Source organism: Rhipicephalus microplus, chromosome X (assembly GCF_043290135.1).
Source record: "Rhipicephalus microplus isolate Deutch F79 chromosome X, USDA_Rmic, whole genome shotgun sequence".
NCBI lineage: Eukaryota > Metazoa > Arthropoda > Arachnida > Ixodida > Ixodidae > Rhipicephalus > Rhipicephalus microplus.
In genome coordinates this window covers 220,588,419-220,612,009 of record NC_134710.1, presented here as the reverse complement: position 1 = coordinate 220,612,009, position 23,591 = coordinate 220,588,419, and the positions used below count along the sequence as shown (strand labels likewise).

The following is a 23,591-nucleotide window of genomic DNA, read 5'->3' as shown; positions in this document are numbered from 1 at the left end:
GGTGGGCCTTGGGGAGTCAACTTCCGTGTTTACGTTCTGGGTACAATGAATACGCATGCCGGAACATGAGTCTCCACTGCCACCGCCACTATAATAATGCCACTTTCGCAGGTCAGTCGTGATAAGCTGCGACCTGTGCCTCCAAACGCGATAGCTTGCAGAATCACTGGAGGCTGCCACGAAAAGGAGATACTTCGGGTGCTCATTTTGCCCACGAAGTCTGCGGCCGTCGCCACGACGCCCTTGCGATTCAGCGGCCAGATAAGCGGCATCACAAGCATTCGCCGAGGGCATTGCTGTCGATGCTTGTGAATGAGCTATGCGGGAGCTAGAACGACAGAGTGAATCGGAGGGTAAATTGGTGTGGAATATGAACTGACAAAGAGAGATAAGGATGACGAAGCGGTCGTCAAACTGTGGCACGCAACATGTGACGACACCACAGTTTCACAAGGTGGAGTGTCTGTATGACAGCACCCACCGACATGGTGGATTCTGAGAATCCGGCAAGGAACAAGGGCAAATCCACGCTTATCGGGCGCCGGTGAGCTGGCCTCACGAAGCCACGCGCACCCGCGAAATGTGGAGGCAGGTGGATGGCAAGGTTGCTTACTGAATCAGCATCATGATGAGGTTGACTATGGTAATGTTGTAGATTGCCCAGCTGATGTGCTTCGCCTCGTTGAAAAAGGACTCGGCGTTGCGCACGTTGTAGCAGACCCTGATGCCCCACAAAAGGAAGAGGAACTCCCCTGCGGAAAGACAGCAAACACAGTCATGCCAGCATGTTGTATGACGTCACGACATCGTCTCGTTAAATAGAAGAGGAAATTTTTGGTTGCAACCATAATATTTGCGTGGCTGGCCGGATAATGACTAATTTATGAAGGTCTTAGGTAAGTGATGACCCTAAGATGCGCTATAGAGGACATAAAATATGCTAACAGCTTGTGTGATAATTATCAAATATATCAAGTCGCAACCCACAACACACTTCTACAAGCGATATTCTTGTTTTCTCCGATCAGATAATGTCTACGCAGACGTTCCATGCACCTAGTATTTCATCTTTCCGCTAGGTCAGAAAAATGATTTCAACTTAGCATATTTCGGGCGTAATAGAAAAAGCAAATATGTATGAAAGGTGCACCGTTGCAACTTTATAGTAATGTCACATGAGCGCTGACTCCTGGACATGGTATAGTGCCTAATGTAAGTGAAAACTCCTCACGGGACGCAAGCGCGAGAGCACATTCCTGTGTTAGCGCCGACTGCAACCCCGTTTGCTTGGAGATGAACATGGTCTGCCCGCCTTTATCTGTGTGATTCCATATTCATGAACCCAGTGTGATGCCCATCGTCGCATCGCTGATCTGATTCCTTCTCACCCACTCTAAAACCATTCATACCTTGGGGTCAACGCTCGTGCGACATCATAGTTATAAAAGAACTGTGAAGGTGAATGGGCATACTTTGTAAAAAAATTTTATACATATGGTAACGTGCTTTGTTTTCTAAACATAATCGTCATCTACAATGGCGTAGCCCCAACATTTCCCCTTTTGCATGTATATATGCAAAGTGTATTAAATAATTCTTCCAAAAGCCTCAAAAATTAAGAAAGTGGGATATTTCCTCGTTGCCTTTACAATTGATCTTTCTGTAGTAGCAGGCACCTAAATATGCTGAATCATTTGGGACAGTATTTAGGAAAATTAAATAACTTTTAATTAGAGCAGTTATGAGATCATATAAATTGGGAAAATTGAAGTTCGTCATGCAAGTTACCCATCAAAAGTATGCCGTGCGGTATCTAGCAATTCTTCTGGTGCAATGAAATTTAAATAAAGTGAACGGCCAAACCAGCACGAAGCATGGACGAGCCCAACAAGCGGAAAACCAGAATCGCATCATGATTCAAAACAACAGTTACCGAGGTGTTCTGCTTGCACCTTTGTGAACGTATGTGCGCCATGCGTGCTATAATTTGTAAGTGCAGCCCGCTCATTCACCAAATATAAGTCGGTTGATGTTTGTTCCAACGACGCTCATTCATTTTAGATGTCTTAGAAGAATGTCACGATTACGCTCTTTGGCGTTTCAGTTTCGCTTTCATCGCTGAAATTAATCAATTTCGTTACATGGCAATTATTACATCTGGCATTGGCTCTTCGCATGAAGGGCTTCAATTCTCGTATTTACCATAACCGCCTAGCCCTATTTCTTATATTATTAACTAACTTAACATCCCGAATGATGTCTTTAGCCATCTTAAGATGCCTTTGGTTACTGAAGTAGTTGTGAAGGCATTGAACAAATATCGCAATTCCCTGATTTTTGAGGATTTTGGACCCATTTCTTGAAATACCCTACATTCGTAAACACAAGCAAGCCTAAGCCCAAACACACATATGATATAGTATGAATGAGTCCCCTTCACTCTTCCCGAAAAAAACTTTTAGCTACGTCCTTCGTCATCTAGTTGAGACCATAGAGTTTACTAAAGAAGTTGAAGGGACTGTGGCGCTACGATCGTTCAGTGACTGTGGGAACGATGAGTATATAGTACACAAATTTCTTAGTCTTCATAATTGCTGGCGGCGAATCGCACTAGTGGCTTTCTTTATTGGTGTGTTTGGTTTTGTTTCGAAGGAAAGAACAAACGTTTTTGAACTTCGTGACCCAATTTGAAGTGGTAAGCCCTAATGAATAAGGTGGCGAAGCGCGACTGCTGAACATTTGTCGATTGTTGTTTCGGGATAAAGCAGCTTCCAGCCACATGAACACACAGGAAGCCAGAAGAACGAAGATTAGACAAATCCGTGTACAACCCATCCTTCTTATGCTCGCTGATGTGCCGTGCGTTGCGGCTCTCATAGACGCTAGCACCAGAGTTCCGTCTACTGTGTATTTAGGAAACTCTATGGTTAACACAAGAAGAGAAAAAAGTGAGAGAATATCAAAGAAACAAGGCAGGCAACTCAGCTCCGCTTTTCCTACAGGCTTGTCAGCACTCGTGCGATGTTCCCTTAACTTTTTCTTTCTTTTGTTTTGCCAGCAAGATGTGCGACAATAAATAAGTGAATGATTTCTGTAAAATGTCGGAGTGAGGGTACACGTGTCGGCTGGTGAAACCCTGAGGATAACAGAAGAAAAAACGTGGCTGATCCCCTTATAGATACATAGGAATCAGTATAACGCGAACGTCAAACGTGTCTCCACAGATGTATATGAGCGTTTATTGATTGTGCACTGTTTCAGCACCAGCAACACATTGCAATGTCACGTTAGGAAGGACAAGCAGCTCGCAACTTGCAGCCCCCACCTCAAGCAGAAAGCGTGCACGAAATTAGCATACACAAGACAAGCGCGGACTAACAATCGCAATAGCTCGACACTTAAAGCGCGCTGTTCAAACGAAAATGACGACGCACGAAAGGAGCACACAAGTATACAAAGGACAAACGCAAATAACTGTCACAATTCTTCCTGCGCCATGTGCTAGAGGTGCGCACCTTTCGTAAACACGGCCGTGACAGCGTGAGAACTGACCTCCGTCCTCTCCCGAATTAAGATTCTAGTAAGCGCGCGCCCATGAGATACCATGCTCCGTGGAGGTGACGCTTCGTAGAGGCGACGACCTTTAGAGCGCATCCAACGCGATCTTATTGCGCCATCTCGCCCCTGACAATGACAACGCGCTACAGTTTTCGAAGATCTGAGGACTGCCAAACGGTGTACGGTGTATATAAATGGCTTGCCATTAATATACTTGACAACGAACGCTTTCTGGCGCAGTGGTTAGCGCCGTTCGCTGAGAATCGTGAGGTTGGTCGTTGAATTGATTCCGCGCGACAAATGTCTGCCTTCTGTGTTTTTTTTTTCTTTGCAACTCTTGGCGTACATTTTTCAACGTCACTTTCGTGACGGAATACGTCAGCGGAGCCGTGATGGACCCCGGCACAAAACCTTTTAGTATTTAAAAATGGAAGACGCTTGAGCTTCGTCTGCCAGATTAGGACGCGATAGCGTAGTCAGGCTCCTCGTGCATCAGCGTCTCAATTTCTTGCTTAGCTTCACTTTCTGGTGCATGTCAGAACTGTGCCGTAAGGAAAAGGTCGACAGTACACGTAACACTGGCCATTTCAAATTATACAAACGTGATGTGTAATCGACCGTCATAAAAGTCAAGCTGACACTCAAACCAAGATATCCATTAAGCTAACGTGGCATTTGTGTCATAGGGGTGTATAAACCTAAGTCGGCAAACTCACTTATGAGTGGACTCACTCAGACTTTCATCGACCCCTGAGCCCGAGTCTGAGTGAGTCTGCATGAATAATATCTTTATAAATCCCAGTCCGAGTGAGTCCTGTTGAAGAAAACTGTTGTGATTGTGAGTCCGAGTGAGTTCGGCTCAGGAAAATTTTGGTTAGTCCAAATCTGAGTGCACCCAAAAGCGCAATATATATTTCTTGAGTGAGTTTGAGTGATTTACACTTTACTCTGCCGACCTAAAGTCCTATCTAGTCATTTCCAGCATTACTATCAATCTCGCCTGGATTCACGTTCATACTTACATCTACTCAAAGGTATTCGCAAACAGTGTTTTCATACACTATGCCATATTTATTATTCAGAGGCGCGAATAAAGTAGTGGGTTGCCTTGACCTCCCCTCCTACAAATCTTCCAGGTAAGTTCTTGATAAATATATTTTATGCTTTTATGCTATCATCACTTCTAAGAAAAAATACCCTACTGGTATTCAGGCACTCAAAACTCGTTGTATAAGATAAAGACACTGTGTCGAACCGTGCCAAAAAAAAGCACCAATTACGTCAGATATTGGTGCTTAAGAGCATTGACACCATGGTCTGAAAAGCTAATTTTACACTAACGGACTCATGAGTGGACTCACTGGGACTAACTCAGACTCGCATCGAGCCATGAGTCTAAGTTTGATGCGTCTGAGTGAGTAATGTTGTGGTCAGTTTGAGTAACAGTGATTCGGGCTCAGCAAAACTTTTTTGAGTCTGAGTCCGAGTGAATCCACAGCTCAAAATATATTTCATGAGTGAATCTGAGTGAGCTACCCAAGTTTTGCGGACCTATATCTATATAATTAATGTTTATTACCTAGTTAAACATTTTGATAGCCAGCACGGCAACTACAAGTGACTATATTTCAGGAACATAATGTCTACATCGGGTCTTTTTTTCAAAGCAGTTTCAAGACCTGGTCTGTCTCAGAGGTAAAATGACCGCTTGCCGCGCAGAATACTTTGGTCCAATTCCTGCTGGAATCCTCAATTTTCTTATTTGCATTCACCGGGTCAACTTGGTCGATGCCGCACTTTCCTGAAGCCCTTCCGTTTAATTTACCAACGTCTCTGCTCACCTTTTCTGGGTAGTTAAAAGCTCTTGATCGCTCGTGGCGCATACCTGCGTACCGCGGCCTATGACAATAATGCGATAGCCTTAAAGAGCTCATTTCACAGAAATTTCGACGTTGGTGTCTGCGTTGGTGTCAGTGGTGACGCCGGTGTTGTTTGTTGTGAGCGAAAAAGCATCATCTTGGGCGTGACCGAAAAATCCACATATATGCAAATAACATAAATATTATAAATTCACGATCCGAGGGGGGATCGAACCCGAGTCGTTTGCATCACAAGCGAGTGCTTTAACACACAGCCCACTGTCTGCTGGTGAAGGTAGTGAAAGTAACTTTCATGCTATGGTTTACATTTATTTTCGATGGAGGCGAAAATACTGTAGGCCCGTGTACTCAGATTTGGGTGCACGTTGAAGAACCCCATGTGATCAAAATTTCCGGAGCCCACCGCTACGGCCTCTTTCATAATCATGTGGTAGGTTTGGGACGTTAAACACCACATATCAATCAATCTTTTAGAATCAAAGTTACGTATAGTATTCAGATATTCGCACCGTTATATGACTTCGTTTCAGTAAATACTGAGGTGTATGCTCTCACGTGAGTTCCGAGGTTACGTCAGACCCTAACATACTCTTTAAACGCCAGCGTAGTCGACATTCCTGGTAAGCCCATGGTGCGCGCGCAACTACATCCTTTAGAGACACGTGTCGATCCACTTCGTAAAGCTTAGCTCAAAGCCAGAAAAAAAAGGCAGCATGAACAATTGCTCACCAGTTGATTCGCATGAAACCGATTCCTACAAAGTGTGGGATCTACCAAATTTTTATTGTATAAAGCTGATCATCAATCAGACGATATAAGCAAACAGTTTTAGCCGTACTGATAAGGAAGCGAGGGTGTGATAAAGCTGACTTTCCTTACATATAAAGTGGCACGCAAGACAAGAAAGAAAGCGCCTACCAATGGCCATGGTGTGATCCCACCAGTTGTATTCGCACTGCTTAAACTTGAGCCCATGCCAGTCTTTAAGATAGATGCCATCAGGCGGAGAAGAAATGGTCCATGTCCCAAGGTAGATCGCCATCTCCAGCAGTATTGGGAACAGCCATTGCAACAGCTGCTTATCTGTCAACTTCAGCTTGTGCGCTGATTTGACGCGGTACGTCAGCGACACCCTGCAAGCAGAAAAGCACAAATGTGAATGACCGAGAGATGTTACTAGGATAGTTATTAGGAGGGCGAGCAGTTACACGTGACATATATCTGTTCATTACATAACTGCAAAATACATGCCTGCTTGCTCGAAGAGCAGCGCGGAGTAAATGTAAACGACTTACAATCGTACTTTCAGACAAGTCTCGGCTCAAAGCAGTTCCTCTACTCCAGCAAGTAGAGCACATTGCAGCTCCTTGAATAAGAATTTCCTATGAGTCGAATGTAATTTTCAAAAACATTTGTATTTATGTGCAGTGGAGTGGAGGCTAAGAGGAGAGGGTCCCAATATTTATCCCTGGGAAAAGTAAAAAAAAAACTGTCGTTGAAGTACGTTTATCACTTCTGTCAAAAGTTAACGCTACTGTCTACATTATAAAACATGGGACTCCTTCAGGCCACAGTAATTTCCAGGTGGTGCAACAAATTTTGAAAGCACTATAGTTGCTACAGCAGGCACTATTCTATTGGCATCCGGACTCGCTCACTGGGTTTCGTGCAGACCGTTTGTGCCCACGCGATCTCCGACGACAGCGCAGCTCTGGCCGAATGGGTTGGTCCTACGTCACCTCCTGCCGCCGGTCCCCTAAGACGACGACAGCGGAGCTCTGGCCGACAGGATTAGCCCTACGGCATCTCCTGTCACCGACAAGAGCTCTCGCAAGTGGTGCCCCGTCCTCGGACTCCTGTGACCGTGTTTCATCTTTCCTATCTTCTCTTCCGTCGTCGCTCGCTGTCCTTGCACATTTCTCTCTCTATATGTAACATTAATCCTATCCTTTTAATCCCTCCGTACCCCCATCCCTCGTGAGATACTGTTGAAGTGTCGCACCCTGATGCAGACAGTTACGGGGCTCACTTCTTTCTTCTTTTCACTTTTATAACCACAATCTTTATTGCGATTCTGTTAATAAAATTACACGTCTTGATGGAATTAGCGAAAGGAGAAAATGTTGAAGGATGGTTCCTTTGTTGGTACAACCTTAATAAAAATTAACAAATAATGACGCCAATGAAGGTGCAGGGGACGTTAATTGTACGGTTGATCTGTATCATATTATTCACGATGTGAATGGGGAAAAAAGTAAAGTGTACAAAAAGACAACTTGCCGCTGCCAGGTACTGAACCTGCAATCGACGGATAGCGCACCTGATGTTCTACGTGCTACTTGATGGCATCTGGCAAAAAAAAAGTGTGTTGCACACTGCCCGTCTCAGCTATACGGATACGAACAGCACTGGTTAACGCTCCTATGTTAAGGAACGAGAGGCTGACTGGTGCCGTAACGCAGTCAGTAAAAGAGTCAAGCGAATTATTTGAAGGTTGCAGGTTCGGTCACTGCTAGGTGGGAAAATGTCTTTCAGTCCACATTACTTGCTTTTTACTTTACCATAATTGCTACAACGCAGCTAAAATGCTACAGTTATGGCCCCTTACATTTTCATTGAGTTCATTATCTGCTGGTTTTCACATTGAAGGAGTTTGAAGTTATCTACGTGTCGGAGAGATAATGGGTACAGTGCCTGAAGTAAACTTGATTTGCAGTATGAAATCAGTTGGCGTCTTTTGAAATCACAGATGTGCGTAGCAAAATAAGTTTGAAGACAAAGAAGATAACAAAATGGGCAGCTGGCGTTCACCTCGAACCGTACAGATGAATTTCCACCTCACAAACTTGAACACGAAATAAAGCTGGAGATACGAAAAAAAAAAATCGCAGCGTTAGTAGAAAACGAGGACACATACAAAACAAAATAAAACAAATGAAGACTATATTGCATGTAAATGATCAGAACATAAAAAAAGCTTTAGGAGTATGGTACGAAAACAGTCGGGAGGAAATAGCTGCACGAGAACGTACTAGCTTTGCTACTATTGAAACTCAATTTAACGAAGTGATGACCATGCTCTAATATTTCGTTGAATCGGAAAGTTCATAAAATCAACAAAGATATTTTTGGCCCTTCAAAATCTAAAATTGTAACGCAGCAATACCCAAAAGCTACCCCGGCACTGAATATCACGATAACGTGCGCTTGCAAATGTGAAATGTCCACCGGGGAATGCAAGTCACGTAAACGGTCATGTGAAGCGACAAGCATGGTGCCAAGGCCAGGCTACATTGACTTAATAGGAAGGGGGGGCACCCTGACAAACCTTTGACCCCCCCCCCCCCCCCCATTGCCTTTGAAGGGGAACCATGCACACGCCCATGTCATTCAAAGATTGCAGTGGCCACGCAAGCAATCTGAGCGAGAAGCTTGCGAGAAGGCTATCAATGTCATACGTCGCATAAACCATTAGATAAAAAAATAACCAATGTGCTCCTGTGGGGGCATTCATAGGGACAATAAACAACCACTACAAACGTAATAGCGCTACCGGTGCTTCCAGCTGTCAACTCCGTTATCTATGCATAAGCGCAGCATGTAGTCTCTTCAACGTAAAACAAGGGTCTGGAATAAGACGCACAAATGTTTTAGGGGAACAAGTGAAAGCGCAAGCCCCCACTCCCCCCCCCCCAAAAAAAAAAGAAAACGTCTAGGTCAAAAATTAACAATTAATCACCCCTTTTCTCACTAATTCATTTCCTCAAGAAATTGGTTAAGTTTGGTTTGTTGACGTAGTGCTTTCGTCAATTCGAGTTGATTACAACATTGGACACAAAGGTTACCTATCGAAGAATGTGAATTTCTTCATATTATCCAGAAATTGGTAAAATCAGATTTTGTTAGATCAATCAATTATACTGTACTTGTCATATGACCACGCTTGAGTATTTTATGGGTGGACGGAGTGCTTGGAGAAAGGGGCATACCGGAAAAATACTCACAAAAATATGAGGCGTGCATCTGCCGCAGCAAAAAATAAAATGAGAAGTGTCTTAAAACATGGTGTTATGGAATGCCACGATAGCGTTACCAAGGTACCTACTCAGCAGAACCCCTACGGGAACGAGTAGCTTCGAGGTACGGTCGAATTCCAACGGTATGGTAATATTATCTGTATAGCAGTTGCAATAAAAAATAAATGTTTAAGCCACTATATAGAGAAAACAAAAAATAAGGGAGGAGATTAATTAAAATGAAGTAGTTACACACACTGTGCAATAGATACATATCAATAAAACAGAAAAAAATAGCAAGCATAAAATACGCAAAACTTTATACTCTAGTGCTCCGTCCCAGTCACGCCAATTTTTTACAATTATGATCTTGCCACGACGTACTTCAACTCAAGCGCTCGTGTTGCAGTCTTCTCCTATTCGTGTATATTTTACGATTTCCTTGCAGAACGCTACAGATTTCGTATGCACCAAGGAGCAGTGTGAGTGTACTTGCCTCCAGGTCTTCAAGAGGAGCGTGCTGTAGGTGATGCAGAAGCCCATGTGACGAGTCCACTTGGTAGCCACACAACAGTAGACGTCCAGCACGGGAAATATAGCTGCCATCTGCAGCATTCAATCACGTAATCAACACCAGAAAGATGTAACTGAGTTTGAACAAGTATATATTCAAGTCAGGCTGAGCAACCACTGCACTCCTAATTTCACACAACTAGTGCAAGTGATTCGCAAATACCTTCTCGCACTAGCGAAGTGTGTAAGTACAAATGTTTTAGTTTGCTCGCGGTAGTTTAACATGTGCGAAAAGGAAACCGGAATGAAAGCCGTTGCCTAACATGATCATGGCGCTATCGGATGCTCACAGACACACAGAGCATTAGGTTCTAGCAGCAATAGAAGTGGCAAGTGAAGAACGAGCCCAGCGTGTAACTATATGTTCCTATATGCGTATAGGTTCCCAACCACAGCGTCGTAAATGGAGCCTTTGTGAAAAATATACAGTCTTCATGCTTTCATAGCAAATATTGTTCACTGTGGGACAGTGCTCGCGGGCTTCTAAGTGACCACGCAGCTGCATGACGAGTATGAGCGTCTTTTCACCGTAGTATTGAACTTAGGGTACACCGCAGGAACACCAATAATAAACATGTGCTAAGCCCTTACAGGTAACCGACCTTGTGTACTTTTTACAAACAACGTTCACACAAGATCAAATATTCACGAACTATAGACGGCCCATCAGTTTTATGATGGTTTCATTTCAACGTAGACAATTACTGTGCGGGCGGTAAGGTCTTATGTTGCAGTTTATTGATAGATGGAAGAACACCTTACTTAAAAACAAGGCTTTCAAATAGATCATATAATGAATATTTTTGCTTAAGGCCACTTGCCGTAAAGCAAGATGAATTGCCGAAAGAAAAACACTCGGGAGGCTGAGAGCTCGAGTGTAACTGTCAAACTTTTCATTTTATTACATACATGTCCACAATACAACACATTCTATCGTAGCTCGTATGCACTATGGCAACGTGGGCCAAACACCGTCTGCAATTTTTCAGCACTCTGCTACTCATTCGAAAGTCACGAGTTCAATCCTGGCTGTGGCGGTCGCATTTCGATGGAGACGAAATGTTAGAGGACTGCGTATTGTACTAAATTGAGCTGTGCTAGGTGTGCTGGGTAGCGCTAGGCCGCTTACAGCGCTAGATAGTGTGCACGTTAAACAACAGCAGATGGTGGAAATGTTGGAAGCCATACACTCGGCCTGCCTCATAATAATGTGGTTTTCGCATTTAAAACTTGCAGTATTATTGGTTTTTCGGCAAATTACCTTCAATATATTGCGCACGTGCACTTGAATGAATGACATCTACTAGCAGACTTGTGCTTGCCGCTTGTGATGACAGCGTCCGAGAAGTATTGCCGTTGCGTACACATTTTGAAGCCATCGAAACAAGGTCTACGAGCGACTCGAGTATATGCATAAACCACAGTATTTACCGCTTGCTGGGGCGCTTATTTGTTTGTAGATGGCTGCATTGCAAAGAACGATGCATGATTGCGGCTGAGTCATGTTGTCACATGCTTTCCGCCAGGATTTTTTTGCCATCAGCTGTGATGAAACCATGGTGTAGACGCAACCGAACGAGCAGATCCTGTACTGGCCGAACCGACATAGGATAACTAGGTTCAAGATTATGAATGCTTGCTCTCTGTTTACACTAGGTGCACAATAGTCACGCCGACAGCTCAATCAGAGCTAGAAGCTGGACAGCATTGGTAATAATAATAACGTCTCTCAGCATGCAACTCAAAACTTATCACGCCCCATCAACTCACAGCTGCTGAACTCGTAGCCATATGTGCAGCTCTTCAGTTTATCCTGAAATGACCCAAAGGACAATACATTTGATTGTGAAGCGGCCCTCCAATGTTTACACTTCCAATAATTTTACGCATAGGATGAGATATATCTATTGGATGTGTGGATGAAAAAAAACTTTTGGTCACTGGCTTTGGGAGAGATGGGAAACTGCACCATAAGCAAATAGAAAAGAGCATGCGAAAATACTTCTTTGGCTACTCGCGGCCTTCAAGGAAAGTATGAATAATAATAACAGCTGGGCATTCTACGCCCCGGCCAAACTACGGCACGATTACTAGGGGCGCCGTAGTCGATGGCTCCGAATTTTCACCATCTGGTGCTGACCACCTAAATCTAAGTACGGGTATCAAGCAATTCTCCCCCATCGAAATACGGCCGCCGTAGCCGGAATTTGATCCCGCGACCTTCGGTCGGAAATCCAGTGCCGCAAGGACAAGAACATCATGGAGGACCTGGGAAATGGTCAAGCGGACGCAACTTCCAGATGTGGCCACTACGGCGTCAGTTACAAAGCCAGCTGTAAGTTAATCTTTCTCTCTTCTCTCACTTTCTAAAGACTGGTGTGAGAGTAAAAGAATCTGGTCTACGGAATTCAAAAACATTTCAGACACGGACTTTTTGACGCAGTATTGCAACCCACCAACAGCCAATCACGGCGAGGGCCAGAACAAAGAACTCACCACAGCTCTGAGCTCACTTTATTAGGAGCACATTATTCTCAAATATATACCCAACAAACCATATCAGTGCGCATGTTATCAAATCAACGCTCTTGCATCAGTTTTTGATGCACGACGCTGATGGAAGAGCGTATAAGCGTTCTTCCGTGATTGTTTTCGTTGTGATTAGTGGCAAATTAACATCCCGAAAAGCACTACCTGTGCTGCACATTTCCATTTTTTCCATTTCCACTCTAGTATAATGGTATTTCTTCTGGGCAATTCAAAATAATTGCAATAATTCTTACGCAAAATTTGTGATTTCACAGGTTAAAGAAAGCGCCTGAAAGTCCAAACAAACAACGCCTATGACATTTTCACGAGATCTCTGGAGTTATCATGGTAATGAACTTGATGAAACTCGCACACCAAGCTGTTGACTACGAGAATATGCCTCAAGGCGCGGATAAAGGCGTAATCGAGTAGCACCTCGTATTCGGGGGAAAGCGGAAAAGCAATCATCAATGAAACCATACGTTCCCAGCTGAGAAACTTTATGTGTAGTACTTTCGCACCAATAAAACTCAAGTAGTGTTTTACATGAAGCTGCTAAACTGCCCATTTTTTCTGTTTCTTCATTCTTTCTTTCTGTCTAACAATTTTTACGCGAAAACACTTCGATTAGGTACTGTTGAAACCAGCGGTGAACATTCAGTTCTACGAAAAAAAAATATATTAAAGTACCATATGTTTCACATTGTACTAGACAAACAGGCCAAATAAAATTTTCACTGGTGAAGTTCCCGCTTCAGCTCTAGTCGTGGCAGATCCTTTCCATTTGTAACGGCTCACAAATTACGTAATGTTTGGCGACCATTGTCGAAGATACCCGGCCAACGAACCATTAGAAGCAGTGTAGATGTAGAAAGACTAGAGAGACTTTGATTGTAGCCGCGTCTCTGTTCGTTCGCTGCTCCAAAACTGCTCACTGGTCTTTAATCCACACAAGTACAGTCAAGCAAATATCCTTCAACAGGCGGAAGAATCCACACTATCTGAGAAGTGCACCTGTGATCTTCATATAGCTAAGCTCTGTTATGGAGATATTCATCTGAGGCTATATGTAGATCGAGTATTTCCCAAATACTGATGGCGCGTAAAGTTTTGATACGAACGTAGGCGTTTCCAGTCCAACGTACACGTCGTGTTGCAATAAAACGCTGCGCTTTCGTCCGTTCACGCACTCTTTGCGTCACGTTTGAGGGCGCGCTCTCACTGTGTGAGCGGAGATCGTAATCGCGTATCGGGCACGCAGGCTCTGGCCTCCAAAGCAAGGTGAAAGAGCCCAGCCGTCACCGAAATACTATATTCTCCTTGAGGGCTCTGCTGCGGAAAAGTGCAGAATGTAATCGCACCCCATATCTATAGTGCTACAGAAAAACCTTCAGTGCTTTATTTACTTCGTACATATGGTGTAATACCCTAATGAACTTCCTTCATGCTTACAAGTGCTCGACCAGATGGGCGGTATAGAATGCCGTAATGCACAAGATTTTTCGACATCTATTATACCACTAGACATGATGCAGTGGCGATTAGCATGTAATACAGTGAAGAACTGTCACTGTCCCTACGATAAGTCAGACGGCTTTTTTTTTTTTTGAACGAGTTTCTGTTCACAAACTCGTGCCAATAACGCCATCGTCATCCGCATGACACACAGTGTCAGCCCAGTGCCCAAAAGTTACCAGATATTCGCCGGTGTCTACTGACGAGTAAGATGAAGCATCTGCTCCTTCACAAGTAAGTGTTTGTGTTCCATTTGTTAGGGATAAGAAATTACCGGGTGGTTCAGTAACTGGAACCAAACATTTTTTGAAAGATGGTTAACCATGACTGAATGAAGCAAACTATACATAGCTTGAAGTCATGTGACACTGCTTAATCAATTTTAATGCAGCACATCTTCAATAATTCTCCAAGATATATCATGCAAACAATTTAATTTTCACTTTATGACCCAGTGCGTTTTTTAACATTGTAGGGGATATTCGAAAATAAGCGATCCACTCTTTCTTTGACAATGTGCATGCTGCGATCTAGATTTTTCGCCGATGCCTAAAGAAATCCTTGGACATTCGAGATAAAATCACGTCACTGTGCCAATGCGTTACCGCGCTCTCAAGCATGCTTCGCTCGACAGTGGAGGCGCAGACCATCACCCTATCGCTTATCAGGTGCCATGGCGCTTCAATTCTGTGTGCGCTCATCAAAAGGGTTGACGCACTGAGGCATCCGCAAAAATGCCATTGCCTAGAGGTGCAGCCACTCACTTCACCCATAGAGTTTTCTATAAACACACAAGAGGAAACTCTGACGCTAGAGTCTAAGAAAGCTGATACGCACGGCGGTTCACCTAGAATACAGATGATGTGTAGTACACGAATTCACCTACACTTCGTTATTTCGGCTTTGCTTGGCTCCAGGTGGCTTGCATCCGCTTTTGTCTTAAAGCAAAGTTCAGCCAATTTTAAGCAGTTCACCTTCACAACCTTGGCCTTTTCAAGTTCCCTAATTCAAATCAAATAACAAAGTTCCAAACAATTCATCTTTTATCCAAACCTAACGCCAATGTACAATATTAAACAAAGCCACAAATGTGCTCGAAACTTCTAGCACTAAGTATATGCAAATCCGTGTACTACCTATCACTCCTATGGTGGCAGAAATATCGCAGTGCCGGAGTTCCTTCTTGTAAATATTGTAGGAAACTATGATTCCTCTACGGTCCAAGTGCTTATTTTTTGCTCGAAACAGGTTTGAGAGCGCTGCGGTGTGGTAGCGCATGAGCCCAGTCACGTGGTTAATTTCATTATCTTTAAATGCCGGAAAAAATAATCGTGCACCATCTTCGTTCACACAAAAAAATCGAATTAGTCGTTTTGGAATGCCCTTTACAACGTAACGAAATGCATTTGGCCCTAAAGTGAATAATAAAAATTTTTCATGTTTAACCATACTTATTAACTAAGTCAGCACAGTGTAAAGTTACGCTAACAATGTTCTGATGATAGCTAACCATGTCTTTGCTATCATTCCATCATGGTTAACCACCTTTCTTTATATTTGTTCTATTTAGATGAAAGTTAGCATACTTAGTATACTTACGCAGTCACTTTCTTCCTTTCACAATTCATACAAAAACAAAAGACTTGTATGCAATGATGTTACAGAAAGGCACCTTTGTTCATGCTTAGCACCTACAAACGAGACAACAAAATAATGCACAGGAATTGAAGTTTTGTAGGGCTTAGTCCGAACGCCGGCTTTGCGTTGGACAGTAAACTACTAGTCACTTCGTTCTCATGCTTCAGCTACATAGCCCATTTACTATATAAGGGCCTGTGTTGTCTTGCCTTTACCGTCCATGATCCTGAATGTTACTCAGCCGTTGTGTGAACAAGCGAATATCCATATTGCAATAGTCGTTTTTTTTTTACTTCGAATGCTTCAAGAAGCTCGTTGCATATGTACCGCTGCCTTGCTGCGGTGTCAGTGTTGGCAGGGTTAACGGACTATTTCCGCACCCACACATGGCGCGAAGAATTTACACGACAGCTTAGTGTTCTGAAACAAAGTTAGCATCTTCGTGACCTCCAGCATATTTGTCGCTTATCTCTGGCGGTTACAAGGCGGCGTTCGCCAGCCACGCGAGTTCAAGCAATGCTTGCACTTGAGGCCACACAACTGCATAACCCGACCGCTATGGAAGGAAAGGGCCACATAAAAAAAGCTTTTGATCCATAAGCGCTCATTTGCATTGTTAAGCTGCCTTCGTAAATATGTCCTGTATAATGAAAGGCCTGCAACTGCTCTTCAGAGCAGTTCTAGGACATTGCCTTTCTGAGAGGGCTGTTGGACAAATATCTGCGTTTCTCTAGATTTCATGGCCTGAAAGCACTGCTCGCCGGTGCACATACATCGTGCGCTTCCCATATTGCAGAAGGTAGATCGGAAATGTAAAGTGCATATATAGCACAGCAACATTTGTGATGAGAAAGTTCTACCTATCAGCTTAAGCTTTCTCTTTCCTCGTTTCATAACTTGTCTTTTTTATTCTTTGCAGAAAAACGGTAGTCATCCACTTCATGGGCAAGCATAGAACCAAACTCGCAGGCCTTTATAATAATTCTCAGCCGTAATCAATGCTACAGTATATCAAACGGGTATTCCATCAAAAAGTACTGCAACTGTTTCGCTCCACAATAGTTTGACAGGTGCAAAGTACTGAAAACGTTTCGAGGCTACGGTGATCGCGTACTTGTTTGTGTAACGTTTGCGTTGCGCATTATGATCCGAGTTCTGGCAGGTCCCCCGACTCACGTAAGATTTAGATTGCCATGCGTTCCATAAAGGCAAAGTGACAGATTTTGCTACTTTAAGACGGATTTTTGATCGTGTAACTTGGATTGTAAAAAAATGTCAGCAGAAAGGAATGGCGAAGAGCAAAAGAAAGTCTGCTCTTCGCTGTGCCTCGCCATCGTCGCATCTTTCGAGAAGGTCGCAAGATGTTTATCGGATATCAACACACGAAAATATAAGATCGCGATATCTAAACGAAAAAGCAAGTGTCTGGCTGTCCACATTGCCGTAAAGCCTGGCACGAACCTCTTCTTTTTTTGCTATTATCAGCACGACCATCTCGATGCCGCAGTTTTCTGCCTGCCTTGAGTATCTACGGCCGATCACTGCCGCGAGTGTCGGCTGCATTGCAAGGTTATTTCATTGCACCGGCGCAGTGAGATTATTGGAAGGCGTAGAAATGACGGGACAGCTAGATAAACTAACAAATAAGGGAAGGTCTCTTTCGCGGATAAAGTTATACACCCTTGGCCGCAGAGATCACGCGTATTCGATCAATGCATTTCATCGCACAAGGCAACAATAGGCGCAATCACAACAAGTCAATCAACAGGCCCAAGGTCGCCGCCATCAAAACATATAACCTGGACAGAATTTAGCAGGCTGTAAAAAGCAACAGAATCCTAAAAGCTGTGAAGGCAGACTTGTCCATATCGGCAAAAATCAAATGTATGCATTAAGGGACAAGAAACGCAATGCCATAATCGATATGGATAAGATACTTGAGGTAATCGAGGAGTTATGCAGAGAGCTGTACAGAAGCCGAAACAACCAGGATGATATCGTAAGAAGCATTGTTAGCCCAAGAAGAGTTCGACATCCTACCAGTAACGACCAGTGAAGTAAGGAAAGCCCTAGAATAAACACAAAGAGGCAAAGCGCTTACGGAGAATAAGTTAACAGCGAACCTGCTGAAAGATGTGTAATAAATTGTGTTATAAAAACTACGCAACTTGTATACGAAGTGTCTCTTGACGGGAATGGTACCAGAATCTTGGAAAAATGCCAACATCATTTTAATACACACACACACACCCACACACACATATATATATATGTGGGGTTTAACGTCCCAAAACCACCATATGATTATGAGAGACGCCGTAGTGGAGGGCTCCGGAAATTTCGACCACCTGGGGTTCCTAAACGTGCACCCAAATCTGAGCACACGGGCCTACAACATTTCCGCCTCCATCGGAAATGCAGCCGCCGCAGCCAGGATTCGAACCCGCGACCTGCGGGTCAGCGGCCGAGTACCTTAGCCACTAGACCACTGCGGCGGGGCATATATATATATATATATATATATATATATATATATATATATATATATATATATATATATATATATATATATATATATATATATATATATATATATATATATATATATATATATATATATGAGATCTAACAGACAACAATAATGCCAAGGAAGCTATAGGGGAAGTTATTAGGCCAATTGTAATGTAAATGAGAAGAAAGAAAAGTGGGTGAAAAGATAACTTGCCGTGGGCAGGATCCGAACCTGCGACCTTCGAATAACGCGTTTGATGCTCTGCCACTGAGCTACCACGACAGCTATCCCCCAGCCACTTTATTGGGTATTTATGACAATTTAAACGTGGGAGTGTTAGTCAGTGCCACTAGAAGCCATGGCGGCGAGTGGGCCTTGCGTTGAGTTATTTTTCTTGATTCTTCAAAAAAGAAACATTTTTATCGTGCTGTGCAACAAAAAGCAAGAGAATCAAACTTGGAATTAAGCGAGAAAAATGACACTAGCTTTTCTTTCTCGGCGGCTGTAGCGTAAATTTGCCTGTCAAAAGAAGCTTAAGAATCTAAAAGGTCATATTTCACTGGTTGTCCAGAATATTTTATTTACAGAAGCGGAAACTCTTTGCTAGTTTTATTGCTGTTGAAACTTTTAGGCAGTATTTACTTTTTCATAACACGGGCTCTGGCCAAACGCTTTTCTTTTGTCAGTTTAGCTTTTTTTAGAAAGAACAAAATGGTTTACAAGTTAGCCCTAGCTAGTGTCGCGTCATAATTTTAACACAAGCAATCAAGTTCACAACGATTAGTTCACAATTGCACGTGCTTAATTGCGTGAATAGGTGAACGCTGATTCACTCTCTTCCTCTTCCTCATCCTTACAATATTTTCTTGTTTAGTGCACTCCCATGTGACAAACGTCATTGAGAGGCTGTTTTTAGCGCATGTTTCAAACGAACTATGCGCCTAACCAGTGCTCTGTTTTGTTTAACTTTGTCTTATTCTGTTACATCCCACTCTTCATTTAAGACTTGATTTGATTTTGAAACTACCATGGAAGAGCGTTCAAAATCAAGATGGGAGCCGACAGATGGAAGCAACGTAGTGGAGATTATAGGGGTGAACAGTGGAAGTGCCTCAGACAGGCTGGCCGAAGTTTCGATAGGAGGACCTATCTTTCTCAAAGGTGCCGCGTCATCCTTGGCGTGTTAGTTTGATAGGGGTTAGTGGTGACGTGATATCATGGTAGTGGCGCGTGTCCCACCGATTTAAAACTAACACGCCAAGAATGACACGGTGCCTTTGAAAAATATAGGTCCTCCAATCGAAACGTCGGCCAACCAGTCTGAGGCACTTCACCTGCTCACCCTGATTATCCCACTATAGCAGAGCGTTGCCATTACTGCTGTTAGGCTAAATGAATAAACAGAGAAAAGTTGCAACAAAAATGTTACTTTAATACATGAATCGCCGTAATTGCCATGCTCTGATCAAATATAGCAGTTTGCATTAGTGTACACTTACATGTGCACTGGTTTTATATACCGCGAGACATGCAGCTACAACGACTGTATGGTGCCACCCACCTCACAGTACATAATGGCGCAGCCAATGAGAGTGATGCAGAGGAAGACGGGGCTGGCCACCTTGATCACCTTCAGCTTGCGGTATCGGTATACGTAGCCAGCCAGTACCATCGTCAGTACGATGCAGATCACAGATATGGTCAAAAGCGAAATCCTGTAAGAAGGAGAAACAAAGTTTTGAGGCAACGCCATATTGCTCAGATACGACGTCTCGTAATAAACGAATGTTGATAATCTAGTGGTGATAATTTTTTTCTTAACAGAACAAAAACAAATCTTCATCATTTTATCGTGGTCGTAACGACAAAGGATTTTAGTGCCGCTTTATTACAGCATGGCGATAAAAATGCGGATTACACTGGGTATTCACCCAAGGGCATCCGCAAAACTTTTTGCTGGTGGTGGTGGGAGAGCCAAGGCCTACCTTAACGAATGCCCATAGATCCAGCCGTCTTAATGCAAAGTTGACGTGTTGAAACTGCCTATATATCTGCCTCTCCCCGCTCCCCCAGTCGCAACGTGAATACACACACGAAAACCAATGAAGTACTGCCCGAAATAAACATAAATAGGAAGAAAATGTGCAAACATCACACTAAAATAAATCATAAAAACCTAAGCACACGTTCCTGCGTTAAATAGATGTCCTCGTATTATGGATAGGGCTCCGTGTATTCGGAGCTTATTTTTCTTGAAGTTCAGACGCTGTTTTTTGGAGTTTACTTCTGAAAATGCAGTGTTTATAGAAGGTACTTTCTCGTTAATACCCAATTGTTCAAAATTCAATGTTTAATTTCACTTCAAAAGTGGAATAATATGCTCTTAATATTTTATTTACGATGAAAGTGCGTTGTATTGTTGACTATAATGATGTTTTTCCATCCTTTTATTTTTTCACGTTCTCTTCACGGTTATAACACTGCTATGCGCTGCTGTGAATTCACCTAAGTGTAATTTGGAGAGCAGGAGCTATGCCAACTACTTGACCTCTTTTATCGTCTACATAAAAATAAAAGAATATAATATTCTAAATATCGTCTTTATAAAAATTAGAGAATATTACTATTCGCAATGGTGCGAAACCATAGATGAAAAAATTAAATCTCTACACAAAATCACGCGAACACGCTATATCCACCTTAGGAGTCTCGAAGGTTAGAACGCACAAACAAGTGCACACAAGCGCAAATAGTAAAACAAATTGCCTACGTTTGTTTGCGTTACAGCCTTAAAGCATTAATAAACGCAATCAGATTTTACAAGGTTGCTGCCGCTTATGATGTCCGCTCCATTGAATTGATGAGTCTCTGCTTTGGAAATGCTGTTTCGACGTAGAAAATGTTCTTTTAAAATGGGAGTTTATCGATAAACTGAATCGTGAAAAATTTTACCGGCGAGTGTTTACCAGATTTTTTTGGATTGATCTAAAAATCTAGTGCCATAACTATACTGAACAAAACGTCCAGCTAACAACGTTTGCTGAAAAACTTAGTTCTCATGTATCCTGAGAATATATGGAGAGTAATTAAAATTTTCAGCTTGCAGTGGTTTTCTCTTCCTAAGAGGCCATTCCTGAAATTAGAAAGGGTATACATTAACACAAAAGAAATCGAAATTCGCCGCAGAGTCAATGGTTTAGTGAGCACGTGTGCTGCTTTGGGTGTACACATGAATATACGGTTTTTCTTATTCTCCTAACACGAAACAGTGTTCTGTTAGAATAAACAAAAGATGCTGATCTAATCATAATAGTTAGAATAATGCCTACAAAAAAACCGCATGGGGCTGTCAAGCAAGGCTTGACCAAGCAATGGAACTTTCACATTTCTTTCAGTAATCTCAAACATCGACTCACAAGTAATCATATTGGAGCCGAGGCGTTATAAAGAAAAGTGTGGATTATAGTAGCAGAGTTATGTTGGGATTGCAATCTTTTTCTAAGGCGGCATAAAAGCGAGGCGCCTAGGCCATATCCAGTCGCATAGAGGGTTTACCGTGCAATTATCTCTTCACAGAAAACTGCAAAGTAGAACATATTGGGTGCATTAGGGATGATCTTGTTCGTCAATTTGCACATCCACGGACTACCTCGAGGCACAATACGTAAAACGTTTTTGTTGTAATATGGCGAGAATCTAACAAGTCGTCAAACTAAGTGTGTCTGATTTATTCACCACTCGGTAGGCTGTTTTCATTTCTTCCAATGTGACTGGCATTCCACAGAAGCCTCGATTTGTATTGTTGCCCAAAAGTGTATTGTTGCCCAAAAGAGACGCGAGTGGTAGTGTTTTCGCGACTGCGAAAGTAAAAAGCAAGAATTTGCATATTAACATTGATATACCTTTTATTCGGGAGCCTAGTTTAAATCAGAATATGTTGTGAAATTCATATTCCTTTCAGCATCAGCATGCAAGCCGTCTAATAACAACTTTGCAGAGCAACTCGACGTCTGGTGTGAGAAACTAATTTCTGCGGTTATTCTTCGAAACGTAAGAGAGTGACGTGCAGCTACAGCTCTGTTGCAGATACCTCACAATATATTAAAAATAGGCAGATCCCACGTACAGTGGGGATCGACGATATGCGAAGCACAATTCAATTGACACATTAAAATCAGAACAACGTTACGAGGCGGACATAAGTTATGCCGTACATGATTCCATGTCATGATTATTATGCTTGCGCCTGGAATTTGTGTTCGTCGACCATTCACGTCACGTAAAACCAAATTTCGCATATGCGAACCTAACGAAACGACCACGAGCGCACTATGAGCGTAGCATGCAGTTATGTATTACATGAAACGCATGTCATGATTATCATGTATGGACGTGTCATTTACCTCCGTCGTCAATTCACGTCACGTCATACCAAATTTGGTATATTTAAAGCTAGGGAAACGGCCGCGAGCGCATCATGAGCCTGGCATGTACTCATGTTCTTACATGACACGCATGTCATGATTATTATGTTGGTACCAGTCATATACCTTCATCATTATTTCACGTCACGTAATACCAAATTCAATATATGTGAAGCTAGCGAAATGGCCTCGAGTACATCATGAACGTGGCATGTAGTCATGTTCTTACATGACACGCATGTCATGAATTTCACGTGACGACCTTTCACTTATGTTCGCCACGCAGTCATGCCATACCATTCAACTTTTTTATATGTCATGTGAACGAAACTAGCGCAGGAGCAGCAAGACTATGACATGTAAATCATGATATTCATGAAATACACGCCATGATTTTCATGTTATCATCATCATCATCATCATCATCATCATCATCATCATCATCAGCCTGACTACGTCCACTGCAGGACAAAGGCCTCTCCCACGTTCCACCAGTTAACCCGGTCCTGTGCTTGCTGCTGCCAATTTATACCCGCAAACTTCTTAATCTCATCTGCCCACCTAAAGTTCTGTCTCCCCCTAACTCGCTTCCCTTCTCTGGGAATCTAGTTAGTTACCCTTAATGACCAGCGGTTATCCTGTCTACGCGCTACATGCCCGGCCCATGTCCATTTCCTCTTCTTTATTTCAACTATGATATCCTTAACCCCCGTTTGTCCCCTAATCCACTCTGCTCTCTTCTTGTCTCTTAAGGTTACACCTACCATTTTTCTTTTCATTGCTCGCTGCGTCATCCTCAATTTAAGCTGAACCCTCTTTGTAAGTCTCCAGGTTTCTGCTCCATAGCTAAGTACCGGCAAGATACAGCTGTTATATACCTTCCTCTTGAGGGATAATGGCAATCTACCTGTCATAATTTGAGAGTGCTTGCCGAATGTGCTCCACC

General features: G+C 42.9%; 1 protein-coding gene across 1 annotated transcript in view; it reads right to left on the bottom strand.

Moving 5' to 3' along the window:
• Positions 1-23,591, bottom strand: part of LOC119187551 (putative G-protein coupled receptor CG31760) — a 186,650-nt gene that overhangs the window by 18,335 nt on the left and 144,724 nt on the right. Inside the window, exons 9-12 of the mRNA XM_037435692.2 lie at positions 19,783-19,936; positions 9,951-10,060; positions 6,357-6,571; positions 614-752 (exon numbers count right to left, since the gene is read on the bottom strand). Coding sequence (XP_037291589.2) covers positions 614-752; positions 6,357-6,571; positions 9,951-10,060; positions 19,783-19,936 — 618 coding nt within the window. The remainder of the gene's footprint in view (positions 1-613; positions 753-6,356; positions 6,572-9,950; positions 10,061-19,782; positions 19,937-23,591) is intronic.